The sequence below is a fragment of the Mytilus trossulus genome, chromosome 9 (genome assembly GCF_036588685.1).
Source record: "Mytilus trossulus isolate FHL-02 chromosome 9, PNRI_Mtr1.1.1.hap1, whole genome shotgun sequence".
NCBI classification, from domain to species: Eukaryota; Metazoa; Mollusca; class Bivalvia; order Mytilida; family Mytilidae; genus Mytilus; species Mytilus trossulus.
The window spans coordinates 1,119,973-1,134,769 of record NC_086381.1 but is presented as its reverse complement, the minus strand read 5'-3'; the positions used below and the strand labels follow the sequence as shown (position 1 = coordinate 1,134,769).

General features: G+C 32.3%; 1 protein-coding gene across 1 annotated transcript in view; it reads right to left on the bottom strand.

The window, feature by feature from the left end:
* The window catches only part of LOC134683541 (gamma-aminobutyric acid type B receptor subunit 2-like), a 37,946-nt gene that overhangs the window by 6,095 nt on the left and 17,054 nt on the right, over positions 1-14,797 (bottom strand). Inside the window, exons 6-13 of the mRNA XM_063542853.1 lie at positions 11,208-11,405; positions 10,627-10,857; positions 9,540-9,600; positions 8,628-8,711; positions 4,729-4,879; positions 3,891-4,017; positions 1,863-1,970; positions 535-657 (exon numbers count right to left, since the gene is read on the bottom strand). Coding sequence (XP_063398923.1) covers positions 535-657; positions 1,863-1,970; positions 3,891-4,017; positions 4,729-4,879; positions 8,628-8,711; positions 9,540-9,600; positions 10,627-10,857; positions 11,208-11,405 — 1,083 coding nt within the window. The remainder of the gene's footprint in view (positions 1-534; positions 658-1,862; positions 1,971-3,890; positions 4,018-4,728; positions 4,880-8,627; positions 8,712-9,539; positions 9,601-10,626; positions 10,858-11,207; positions 11,406-14,797) is intronic.

The following is a 14,797-nucleotide window of genomic DNA, read 5'->3' as shown; positions in this document are numbered from 1 at the left end:
TATAAATATTTTAATATGATCGTCACTGATGAGTCTTATGTAGATGAAACGCGCGTCTGACGTAATAAATTATAATCCTGGTACCTTTGATAACTATTTACAGCAATGGGGCGATGCCACTGCTGCTGGACGTTTTGTCCCCGAGGGTACCAGCAGCCTTGTAGTCAACACTTCGGTGTTGACATACATATCAATAACGTGGTCATTTTTATAAATTTCCTCTTTATAAAACTTTGAAATATATTGAAAAACTAAGGATTATCTTATCCAAGGCATAGATTACCTTAGCCGTATTAGGCAAAACTTTTTGGAATTGTGGATTTCGAATACTCTTCAACTTTGTACTTGTTTATCCTTATATATATCACTGATGAGTCTGATGAAAACGAAATGCGCTTCTGGCGTACTTAATTATAATCCTGGTACCTTTGATAACTATTAAACATTTTGAAAATAGTATTGCTTGAAATTTAGTTGATTCCAAGTTTTGTATCATATACATACATCGAAATATACTTAAATAAATGAGTATACCTCAATTGTAACAACAACCTCTTTCCGTGTGAGAGAAAAGAAAAGCGTCCATGGTAACATTATTGATAGATCTATAGCCATCAACACGCCACAAACTGCAAACAACTGCATATCTTTGATAACCTAAAAACAAAAGAGATTACATTTACAAACTGACAAACATAAAGTACATAACAATATGCTGTAAAAACTTAAATTAAGATTAAAATAAGTATGATTTTGGTTAATTCAAATATTCGCAATATATTTGTCATGTCATTGGATTTCTTAATATGAATTTCTTATATTTCTGTTTATTGTTGTATTGATGTAGCTGTTGCATAACTTTCTTTGAGCTAAATTAAAAATAGTTAAACAGATAATGACTATAAGTAAAAAACAGAAGATATGGTATGATTGCCAATGAGACAATTCTCCACAAGAGACCAATTGACACAGAAATTAACAATTATAGGTCACCGTACAGCCTTCAACAATGAACAAAGCCCATACCGCATATAGTCAGCTATAAAAGACCCCGACATGACGATTACTAACAGAGAAAGGAAATTAATCTGATGACCAATCATATATACAATATCTACACCTATTATATGCTACTTTGAATAATAAAATTGAGAATGGAAATGGAGAATGTGTCAAAGAGACAACAACCCGACCATAGACAAAACACAACAGCAGAAGGCCACCAACAGGTCTTCAATAAAGCGAGAAATTCCCGCACCGGAGGCGTCATTCAGCTGGCCCTTTAACAAATATATACTAGTTCGGTGATTATGAACGCCATACTAATTCCCAAATTGTACACAAGAAATTAAAATTAAATTAATACAAGACTAGCAAAGACCAGAGGCTCCTGAGTTGGGACAGGCGCAACAATGCGGCGGGGTTAAACGATGTTTGTGAGATTTCAACCCTCCCCCTATACCTCTATCCAATGTAGAAAAGTAAACGTATAACAATACGCACATTAAAATTCAGTTCAAGAGAAGTCCGAGTCTGATGTCAGAAGATGTAACTACAGAAAATAAACAAAATGACAATAATACATAAATACCAACAGACTACTAGCAGTTATCTGACATGCCAGCTCCAGATTTCAATTAAACTGATTGAAAGATTATGATTTCATCATATGAAGCATGTTATTGCATATGTTGTCTAAAGTAAAACAACAAAATGTCTACCTAAACAAAAAAGTACTTTATGATTTCAAAATCAAAAGCTCAAACATATTAAATAAATGTAAAGCATCTGTCATATTTCTGACATGGAACATGTATTATAATGCAGAAAATTAAACACTTTCAATTATTCAATAAACAAACCTTTTTCTTAATACTGTTATTATGAAACAAGACATGAACTCTCCATGTCTTTGAGAACAATGCACCAAATGCTGAGGTAAATCCTATTGCTAAGAACCAGGAGCTTAACTGAAAATAAATTTGTTAAACGATAATTCTGAAAATATACTAATTGAAAGACAGATAGGTTCTCCAATTTATTTGTATTTTAGTCTTGTCATGTAATGTTGTCATTTTAATGTTATAATTAACTTTACCGTTAAAAAGGGATTTTTTGTGGTCCTGTACCAAGTCAGGAACATGGCCTTTGTTATATTATAGTCCGTTTCTGTTTTGTTACATTTTAATGTTGTGTTTCTGTTGTATCGTTGTGCTTCTCATATATTTATGCGTTTCCCTCAATTTTAGTTTGTAACCCGCATTTGTTTTTTTCTCAATCGATTTATGAGTTTCGAACAGCGTTATACTCCTATTGCCTTCATTTGTTGCCAACTAAAGTCCTTGTCACTCTTAAAAAGTTGATTTCTGGTATCTATGGTGAGGTTTTATGAACCAATACTACGGTTTGTGGTTGGGCAGATAAATGGATAAACGTCAATATAATGACTGTTAATCGTTAATAAATTTATATGTAAGCAAATGTTTGCCTACAGTATTTTTTCTCGGAGTTTGATTTGCATCGAAGTTTCCTAAATGTCATCAGAATGAGAAGAATATGTAATGCATTGACGACGTTTATTGAATGCCAAAGCAAGTGATTTGATAAACATTGGATTTTTTGCATCGACTTAACTTTTTAGTCGTTTCAATAAGCTGGGTTATGGCTATTCTGGAAAAAAAAACCCATATCTTTCCTTTGTTCAGAGCAACCATAATATGGTCGAAACATATTTTCTATTGAATGTTCAGTGCCAAAAATTATCAGTTTATATGTCAACCATTTACATCTCGCAAAAACCAATTTGTCAATGTTTTAAAACGACAGCTCTTGTGTAAATTTAGAATATAGGGTAAGAAAAGAAAAGTTACAATACAGACCAACACTATATATATATTTTTCAAATGAATGGTCTTTGTTTAAGATATAGTGTTCAAATTATTTTGATAACACCATGCATATGCCATCAGTACCACAAAATCACCAGCGTGTTGCATTTGTAATACAGGGAATGTTATGACGTTAATCTTGCGAGAAGAAAATACCCGTCTATAACTGATAACGTTCGCTGGTTTAGTCCAGCATGATTACTTGTCTTTGAACACACTGTTTTCCGTTATTTTCTTTTAAACCGATATATGCTGCAATAGACCACAAACGGTTTTCTTGTTTATGTAGCAAAAACCTTATATATACTTTCGTTACTAAGGGTTCGTGTTGCTATGGAAATAAACTGACAGTGTGATGCCAAGGAACAACAGAGACCAAAGGGACCATAAAAACTCACATCGAAATAATCTGACAGTGTGATGTCAAGGAACGAAAGAGAACAAAGGGACCATACAAATTCACATCAAAATAAACTGACAGTGTGATGTCAAGGAACGAAAGAGACCAAAGGGACCATAAAAATTCACATCGAAAAAAACTGACAGTGTGCTGTCAAGGAACGAAAGAGACCAAAGGGACCCTAAAAATGCACATCGAAATAAACTGACAGTGTAATGTCAAGGAACGAAAAAGACCAAAGGGACCATACAAATTCACACCGAATAAACTGATAGAGTGATGTCAAGGAACGAAAGAGGAATAAAAGACAAACAAGTTAACAAAACACCAAAAAGAAACACCAATAGGAAGACTGGGGAATATGTAATGCGATTCGAAAGAATAAGCAGATATTATTCTACTGTGTCTAATCTGAAAACAGAGAAAAAAAAAACGAAAAAAAAAAAAACGAAGTGCGAAATTCAAAACTAATCAAACGGCTCAACTAGAAGCTTTAACACATCAATCGAAGGAATAACAACTGCCATTTTCCTGACTTGGAACATGCAATTTGAACTTTCTCTTTTGACTAGCGTCTAATTTTTCTATTTATTAGTATTTACCATACAGAGTGCTCCATTCTCCACCAAGTTAAGATACTCCATCATAGATACATACACAGACACAAACATAATGATACCTCCACATATAATTATGTTGTTTATTTTTGGACTTGACATCTTAATATGCCTATAACAAATATTTAGATTAGTATCTTTTATTGTGAAAATATGAAAATATGATGTAAATATACTTGATTTTTTCTTTTTTCAAACATTTTGACAAGGAATGAATACCTTTTAGAAATGTAATTAATTATTTGGTGCTAATTCGTATTCATCAGACATATATCAGCAATCGGAAATATATATCTCCTCTTAACATGCATGAACATCTACCAATGCATCAATTATTTGTCAAACAGACATATCAAAATTGTCAACTGAAACTTGTTTTTAGAGTTTTGAATGTTAAATAGAAAAAAATGACTAATCTGATGTACAGTAGTTGTCGTTTGTTTATGTAATATATACGTGTTTCTCGTTTCTCGTTTTGTTTATATAGATTAGACCGTTGGTTTTCCCGTTTGAATGGTTTTACACTAGTTATTTAGGGGCCCTTTATAGCTTGTTGTTCGGTGTGAGCCAAGGCTCCGTGTTGAAGGCCGTACTTTAACCTATAATGGTTTAATTTTTGAATTGTTGTTTGGATGGAGAGTTGTCTCATTGGCACTCACACCACATCTTCCTATATCTACGATTGTATGTTGGTCTTTAAACATTCGTTAGTTGTATGTGCCGTTTAAATGCAGACACATACTAAATTTGTCCCCAAACTTAAAATATTTCCAGCATACTCACGTTATGAAGCCGTTTATTTGACATCTGATGTTTTATTTACCTGTTTTTTCTATAGAAAATGTTGAAAATGAGAAGTCCAATGGCTCCAAACAATCCGAAGGATGTTAATATTCCAAGGATAATAACTGCAGCTATGGAAGATGCAAGCAATTCTGTTTGTGTTTTAGAGCCATCCTTTGGAATTTTATTACCTAGTTAATAAAATGTATGTATATTTCATCGAAGTATTGATCTACCATTATTACATTTTTAATTTCAAAGTACCGTTTTATTTGCTTGAAAAAAGTGAAGTAGTAAGAATACTACTCCACAACAAACGGAAAGTCATTTATCCTATCTCAAGATCAAAATTTTAAACACATCAACCGAATGGAAAACAACTGTCATATTCTTGACTTGGTACAGGTATTATCTAAGATTTTGTTTTATGAAATATAAATGACGCAGAGATATTTGTTAGGTAAGTTTGATGTTCAGAAATGAGGTAAAAACAAGTAACTAGAATTAAGTTTTCTCCGCTCCGCCCAAATTAAGATGACATTCACAAGACTTCCTCTGATTGTATATTTTTGTTTAAAGTGTTCTACAATTTCATTATTTACTTTGACTTTCAACATATAAACATGGAAAAAAAGTATTGCAACACCTTAATTTTTTAAAATTTGAAAAATCAGCCTATTATTTTCGATGGAATGTGATAAATTATTTGTAAAATAAAATTAAAACATAGTTTATGATAATATTGGAATTTATACGAACAACAAAATTTTGAAAAAAAAAGATTTATCTAACCACAATTTTAATAACAAAATTAAGTTTTTTTGTGCTAAAAACTGCATTTTACAACTTTTACTGTAGTCGAACTTTACAATGTCAGACATTTCAAAATTAATCTTAAGATGATTGTTCACATCATGGTTGATCTTTATATGCCAAAGAATTAGTACTTTGTGCGCAGCCTCCATTCAAACGGTTAACCACCACTTAACGTCTTCTGATTCCTGCCATAAATCGACTTATTTGTTGCTAAGGTAGAAGAAACCATTTCTGATGAATAGCATTGTTTATTTCATCACGTGTTTAAACTGGGGTGTCCTTTCGTGCATATTTTGCCCAAAAGTGTCCCATATATGCTTGATATGGATCAAATCCGGGCTACGATCGGGCCAAGGAAGATGAACCGAATTCCATTGGAACAATGGATCTTCCTACACAATACTAATTTCCAACTTTGGCGAGCTCTACACTACATTGGATACGGACAACTGTGTGTCTGTTCGTAAGCAAAGGTCCCTGAAATGGTCTGATCGCACGATAACCAGTAGGGATAAGTCGATCTGGAACAATTTTTGTTAAAAAGCTACTGTATGCCCAACACTCTCTTTTTAGGATTGTATTGTATGCAATAGATTTCTTTCTGACCAAGCTTCATTATGCTTGATTTTCCCTAGCAGATGGCATAGGGGTTCTTTTTGATCTTGGACAAAAAAAATGTTGGATAATCTTTAACATCGCCTGATTTTTATTCTCAAAACGACTAATAGTGGAATGGCGATGACTAACAATACGTGCGGATATCACAGCGACATTCCTGCTTCTCTCATGCTGATAATCTGCCGTCTTTGTGCGGTTAAGAGTTGTGGAGGACCCATTACAATGTGTCAATCACATAACTTTATAAACTTGGTTATTTAAAGTGTTAAAACCAATGAGGATACAAACACCTGTTTTGCTGTTAACGAGTACAGCAGTTGCATGTGCAGATAAGAAATTATCGAGTCGATAATTATTGATCAAACTCAGGTAACATTTAGATAATGTTTAACCAGTTATATTTTAACAAATTATATCACAAAAAAATAAACAGTGTTGTTTTAATTTCAATTTAAATTTGGTGTTGCAATACTCTTTTTCCATGTGTATATAAATGTTAGAATTTCCTTTTTTTTTGTAGTTTGCCTTTACGAGAAAAAACATTAAAACAATACGAAGTCGTATTCAAAACCAAATTAATCAATAGATCATGATTTAGAGCTTTGAATATTAGTATCATTACATTGATCTTAACCTGTCTGTAGTACCATCAGGACAAAGGGGTACCATTACTTGATCTTAACCTGTCTGTAGTACCATCAGGACAAAGGGATAACATTACATTGATTTTAACCTGTCTGTAGTACCATCAGGACAAAAGAATAACATTACATTGATCTTAATCTGTCTGTAGTACCATCAGGACAAATGGTTAACATTACATTGATTTTAGCGCTTTGAATATTAGTACCACCAGGACTAAGGGATAACCTTACATTGATTTTATCCTGTCTGTAGTATCATCAGGACAAAGGAATAACATTACATCGATTTTAACCTGTATGTAGTACCATCAGGACAAAGGTATAACATTACATTGATTTTAACCTGTCTGTAGTACCATCAGGACAAAAGGATAACATTACATTGATCTTAACCTGTCTGTAGTACCATCAGTACAAAGGGATAACATTACATTGATCTTAACCTGTCTGTAGTACCATCAGGACAAAGGGATAATATTACGTTGATCTTAACCTGTCTGTAGTACCATCAGGACAAAGGGATAACATTACATTGATTTCTAACCTGTCTTTAGTACCATCAGTACAAAGGGATAACATTCCATTGATCTTAACCTGTCTGTAGTACCATCAGGACGAAGGGATAACATTACATTGATTTTAACCTGTCTGAAGTACCATCAGGACAAAAGGATAACATTACATTGATCTTAACCTGTCTGTAGTACCATCAGGACAAAGGGATAACATTACATTGATTTTAGCGCTTTGAATATTAGTACCACCAGGACTAAGGGATAACCTTACATTGATTTTAACTTGTCTGTAATATCATCAGGACAAAGGGATAACATTACATCGATTTTAACCTGTATGTAGTACCATCAGGACAAAGGTATAACATTACATTGATTTTAACCTGTCTGTAGTACCATCAGGACAAAAGGATAACATTACATTGATCTTAACCTGTCTGTAGTACCATCAGTACAAAGGGATAACATTACATTGATCTTAACCTGTCTCTAGTACCAGCAGGACAAATGGGATAACATTACGTTGATCTTAACCTGTCTGTAGTACCATTAGGACAAAGGGATAACATTACATTGATTTCTAACCTGTCTGTAGTACCATCAGGACAAAATGGGTAACATTACATTGATTTTTAACCTGTCTTTAGTACCATCAGTACAAAGGGATAACATTCCATTGATCTTAACCTGTCTGTAGTACCATCAGGACGAAGGGATAACATTACATTGATTTTTAACCTGTCTGTAGTACCACCAGGACAAAGGGATAACATTACATTGATTTTAACCTGTCTTTATTACCATCAGGACAAAGGGATAACATTACATTGATTTTAGTGCTTTGAATATTAGTACCACCAGGACAAAGGGATAACATTACATTGATTTTAACCTGTCTGTAGTACCATCAGGACAAAGAGATAACATTACATTGATTTTAACCTGTCTGTAGTACCATCAGGACAAAAGGATAACATAACATTGATCTCAACCTGTCTGTAGTACCATCAGGACAAAGGGATAACATTACATTGATCTTAACTTGTCTGTAGTACCATCAGGACAAAGGGATAACATTACGTTGATTTTAGCGCTTTGAATATTATTACCATCAGGACAAAGGGATAGCATTTCCTTGATTTTAGCGCTTTGAAGATTAGTTCCATCAGTACAAAGGGATAACATTACATTGATTTTTAACTTGTCTGCAGTAACAAAATTGGCTTCAAATACTTTTGCCTTTTTATTTATTTTATTCGAGCGTCACTGATGAGTATCTTTTAGGCGAAATGCGCGTCTGCAATCCTCTAATCTATGATAAGTTAATTTGAGGTTTAAATACTTACCTGGCCATAAAGACGATGGAGTCACATCCCACGTGATACTTCCGGTGTAAGGATCAAAACGACCAGCATCCGTTCTGTTGTCTCCTGTCAAATAAAAAAAATAATAATTTGAAGACACATATCACATACAAATGCATTGAAAAGATTCAACTAGGATAACACATACACACTAAGATAATAGCATGAAATGAAAGAGGGAGCTGATGCGGTATGTCATAATATGCTACTGTTGAGAAATGGGAAATGGGAAGTTGACGATTGGAAAGTTGAAATCATAACGTTTGTTAAAGATTCTGATTTGGAATCGTCTATCTGTGTCTTTTACGCTTTTACATGAAATTGCGTAATATGTCATTATATGGATTAATCCGCTTAACATTATCTATATCGGCATCATGATAAGAAATCTAATTATCACCAATTAACCGCCTTGATAAGCTTGCGTCTGGCGCAAATATAAAATTTCACTCCTGGAATCTATAATGAGTGTATTTATCTATTGTTGTATCAATATTTGATCGGACTAATGGATGATTAAAAAATAAGTAGTAATTCAAACAACTTAGTAATTCTTCACTAAGAACATGACTGGTTCTATTAAGGACTTATCAAATTTCGTATAATTTTCCGTTACATAATACAGATACAATATTAGCAGATTAGGTTCAGTAGTGGATATGGAATTATGTTTAAATGATGGATTCAATCAAAATATGTTATATCATTGTTAGAAAGATCTAATGAGAGAGTATATTAAATAAAGGCAACAGTAGTATACCGCTGTTTAAAATCTATGAACAAAAAACAAAATTAGGGTAACAAACTAAAACTGAGGTAAACGCATTAAATATAAGAGGCGAACAACGACACAACATTAAAATGTAACACACACAGAAACGGACTAAGCATTACCTTTATTTAGTTGTATAAATGATTGTCCTATACGTCTCCCATCCTTGAATGATACTGGTCCCTACAATACAGATTCTTATCAGTGTTTCTTGAAATGGAATATATTCTTAATGACTCATTGATCTGCTGTCCATAGTTACTTAACCAGAACAGTTGTATATACAACCATTGATCGATTACCAAATAATGGAAAGTAATCATATCAATATTTTTTTAATTTATATCACAAAACTCCTCGTATTTGACATGTAACAGCTTGATTTATATGACACTTTAACCCAAATCTTTCTTAGAGTCGATCCCAAAGAAAAAGCTAATACTAATTATGTAAAAAGAAGTAATCCAGTACTTGATCCACAAAACAAAAAATCCATGTTAATGTACTAATTGGAAATTCGCCTTTGCATATTTTGCACTGTACCGTAGATATACTAATCACATATCATTCTTGCAATGATGAGTTTAAACTATATTTAGCATAAACTTGAACATTTATTTTATTTTATTTTTTTGTGTTTTAACGTTATATTTGAGCAACGATTATGGGCTATTCAGTAGCGACCAGTTTTTATTGACGGAAGAAGCTCTATCCTAGTCAAATCAGGTGAGAGTGGAGTGCACCCGCATGTGCGGGGTCTGATTCACAACTTCAGTTTTGACTGGCTAAAGTCACAGAAGTAACTTTTTAGACAACTTGTCATCATTAGAAAATGTCTGTACCAAGTCAGTAATTCTTGTTATCCATTTGTTTGATTGGTTTAAGCTTTTGATTTTGCCATTTAATTGGTGACTTTCCGTATTGAATTTTCCTCGGAGTTCAGTATTTTTTCTGATTCTACTTTTGACCATTGGACATGAAAATGTACCACATTTATGCTTGATTATTTTAACATAGACACATATACACTCGATTCAACCGTGTTTGGTTTTGTTTTTAAACGTCAACTGTTTTGACTACTCATGTAATTTTTCTATCTTTTTGGTCTGTTTGACAGTTCTCTTAAACCGTTGGCTATAAGACTTGGATATTTGCAGGCAGATATGATATATACTCAGATCCAATTATATGAAATTATGTCAAACTCACCGATACTCCATCAAAACTAACTTCGTCCATGCCTTTTATGATACATTCTCTTATGTCAGACCTGTCATAGTTAAACTCTTCTAGTTTACTGCCATTCAAATATTTCAGACTATTATTGAGCCCTAGTGCTAAAGCCCAGACGGCATCATAAATCCAGGGATGAGATCTTGTTATACTATACGGTGTATTAGATGCCTCGCTTTTCATCCACGAATCATACTCCGCCGGTGTCTGATGACAAGAAAAATAATCATGTTAGTTTTTTCATTATTAATTTTGTTTGTCATATTATTATACTTATTATCGTCCTCATTTGCTATGATATTTAAAAGTAAAATTATTTATGTACTTCTATAGAAGTTAAAATCATAACAATAAAGTTAGCGAATATCACTGCCAATTTCGTCGTCGATTTATAAAGATGTTTAGGAATATACGAAAGCTGAATGTAAACGTATGCTGAGGAATATACATTATTCTATTGAAGCTTCTATATAGTAAGCACAATAAGGAATAACACGAGACAACATAATAATGATAATACAAAGATAGTTCATGATGATAAATGAACTTTAGCTTACCCTTCCAGAAATAGTAACTTTGGTTTCTGAACTAAGTTGATTTTGGTCCAGTGTTATCATGTAATCAGCCGCTTCATACAAGTTAGCTTTAGTACAGGTAATATCCTTGACATCTGCATTTTTGATCCAGTTCCGGTACATTGAAGCACCGGTTAATATCCAAGTGTATCGTCTTCCGAACAGTTTCTGCTTATAAACCTTAAAATTAGAGAGCAAAACCTCGTTATCACTACATTTTATCAATTAAGTTACACTTTTAAATACAACCTCATAAGCACTACATTTTCTTAAACACAATTAACAGTACAGGGTTTATGGAAACTATATTTTGTCGAACAATTTATATTATTATCAGTTCAGCCTCATGATCACTACATGGTGTCGCCCAAGTTACACCCTTAACAGTACAATCACATAAGAATTACATTTTGTCGACAAAGCTACTTCATTTACAGTAAAACCTTATGAATACTACATAGAGTCAAATAAGTTACATGCTTAACTGTACAGCTCTTTCATCACTACATTTTGTCGAATACGTTTTATAATTGACAGTTCAATATATTGGGAAATTGAATTTTAAAAACAAAGTAAAAGTGTAAAAATAAAGCAAAGAATTAAATAACTTACTACTGAAAAGGGAAATATCAAAAGTAGCCGAACTCGACCAACAGTCAGTAAAAAGTAAAACGACAAAAATACTTAACTTCGAATTCGAGGAATATGCAAAACGGAAAATAATTGAATGCCAAATTAAAAGCTTAAACACAAAAAACGAATACTCATATTCCTGACTTGGTACAGACATTGTCTTATTTAGAAACTGGTGGATTAAACATCTTAAAGACACCTGGCAAAGTAAAAAGTATCTGTAAGTTAACATAATGCATAGATTAAGAATTTCTATAATAGTAAGCACGCCATCTTTAATATAAATGTTCTACATGTTACATTTCAGTTTAGTCGATTGAAGATAATCATAATGATTCGCGGTAGATATATTTGCAATACAAAAGATAAGTCAAATGCCTGATTGCTCTTAACCTGTATAAACTAATGAGATTGCCTTTCACGAAGTATCTATTATATGGCTTGTTAACTTTAAGTCTCATAATGCTGGCTTATATGGGTTATATAAAGCATAGCTAAATATATGATTAATTTGATAATCATTAAAGAGAGCCTTTTATATCGACATTCTTACTAGTTTACACTATTGTCTAGATAATGAAAATAAAACGACAAAGGTATGTGTATTAAAAAAGTATGAACTAAACAGTGTAAAATGAGTGACAAATGATAAAACAACCACGACAATAAAAAGAACGTAATTGATTTGTATACATGAATATTAAAAAATCAATTAATCTCATTATGTCCAATGTATTTAGGTTTTACCCATAGAAATGATATGTATTTTGTTTATACCTTTTGAAGTACTAACCAAACAACAAATACTCTGAGAAAAACTCTAAAAGGAAAGTCTCCAAGCAAATTGTAAAATCAAAGCTTAAACATATCAAACGAATGAATAATAACTTTCATGTTCATTAATTTGTACAGCCTTTTCATAATGTTAAAAATGGAGGAGTAAACCTGGTTTATAGCTAAACAAACCTTATATTTGTAGTTTAGTTTAGACGTATTTATTTAGAGTGGATTTGGAAACAAGTTTTGCAACTTATATTAATCCCTTGCCGCTTTGCGGGTGCGAGTGCTGCCTTGTAGTGGCATTAGCCTACTCTTTTTCGAAATTTACAAGGATGTCTTTAACATGCAAGAGATAGGGCTCTCTTTTAACACGAATAAGTCATTTATCGTCCCCTTCCAACGGCTTATCATCGTTTCCTCAAGACCACACTCTATGATAATCGCATAGAATTTTATTATATTGACATCTAATATTTACACAAAACAAACAGACATAGTAAGTAAAAATGTCCAACAATAGGGTTACAGAATTATTCTAATAGTTAGGTACTTGTTTTTTACAGTACTTGATTTGTGCTAAAATATTCCATGTTTGAAAATCATAATTTTAAGAGATTTGAAATAGAAAAACTTTCAAAATTCTAAAAATATAACGATAGTAACCACAAATCTGCAGTACCTTAATTTCAAGATCAAATTAAGTACTGTAAAATACAAGTACCTAAATATTACAATAATTTTAAAGTAACAAAATAGTACTGAATATTAAAAGTAAATTTTCAGTACTACAGATTTTTAGTACACAAAATGTACCTATGCAAAAGTAGCTGTGTAGCATAAATATAAGACAAAAATACAAAAACTTTACCATAGGACAATAATACAATGCCATAATTTATAAGTACCAAGCCATGTCAAATAAATATGGCAAAATACAGGCTAATCGATATAGAAGTTTTTAATATTGTAGAGACCATAAAATGATTGTCTTAGTAATATTATTTAAAAACACTTATATATTTAATAAAAAAAAATAAACAATATAGACCATTTTTTTTTATAACTAACAAATTCTATTCAATTAAAAAATGTGCTATTGACAACTTATGTCAACTTACGCTAATGGTACTGAACTATGACTGTTCAGAAACATGATGATGGAAGACCCAAAATATCATTTTCTATAAATAAATTGACATCTTAGTGACAGTTTTATAATGCGAATATAACTTCTAACTGAGAAATTGCTCCCGCTGTTCAACAACTATAACTAAATGAGAATGAGGCAGGGTAGTGTCTTTTGTTTCTTAAATTTCTAGTTCTAGAGGATATTTTAATTGAACAAAATCACAAACGTTTGGAAGGTTAACGGAATGAACAAGGTTGTCAAGGACAGGCAAACAGTTCGTTCCAATAGAAATGCCGGCAATTTGTTGAAAAAATTCCAAATTCGTATATGGTGCTAATAAAATAATCTCCAGCAAACTGATCACTGTTCCTCTGTGTGGGAGTATGTTTTAACCTTTAGCCAAATATTAACATTATATACCGTTTGGAATCACATAGTTGAAAACTTATAGGACATGCTACCATATTCATATTGTATTGTGAATTATATCTTTCAAATATTTTTTCACTTTCCCTGAGGAATTGGTACGGTTGTTTACAAGGTTGAACAATCAAGGGTTTTGATAGAAATTATTTTAGAAAAAGATCGATATTTTAGGTTATTCAGAAGTTCTTTAGAATCCACATATGGTCATTATCACTACACGAGTAAATACTTTACAACCTTTTACAACTTTTGATCTTCTGTACTTTACAACTGTTGTACTTTTTGTTCACTTTCGATCTTTTATATCTGGGCGTCACTGGTGAGTCTTGTGTGGACGAGGTGCGTTTTTGGGGTATTGAATTTTAAACCTGATGCTTTTTATTATCTATTAATCATGTGTTTCTTTGTCTAATATGTTCTCCTATTTATTTGTATTGTAGTCCTGTAATATTATGTTGTTATTTCAATGTTATATTTAACATTGCCATTAAAGTGCGAGGTTTGGCATGCCACAAAACCAGACTCAACCCACCATTTTGTTCCCTTTAAAAATGTCCTGTACCAAGTCAGGAAGATGGCCATTGTTATATTATTGTTCGTTTCT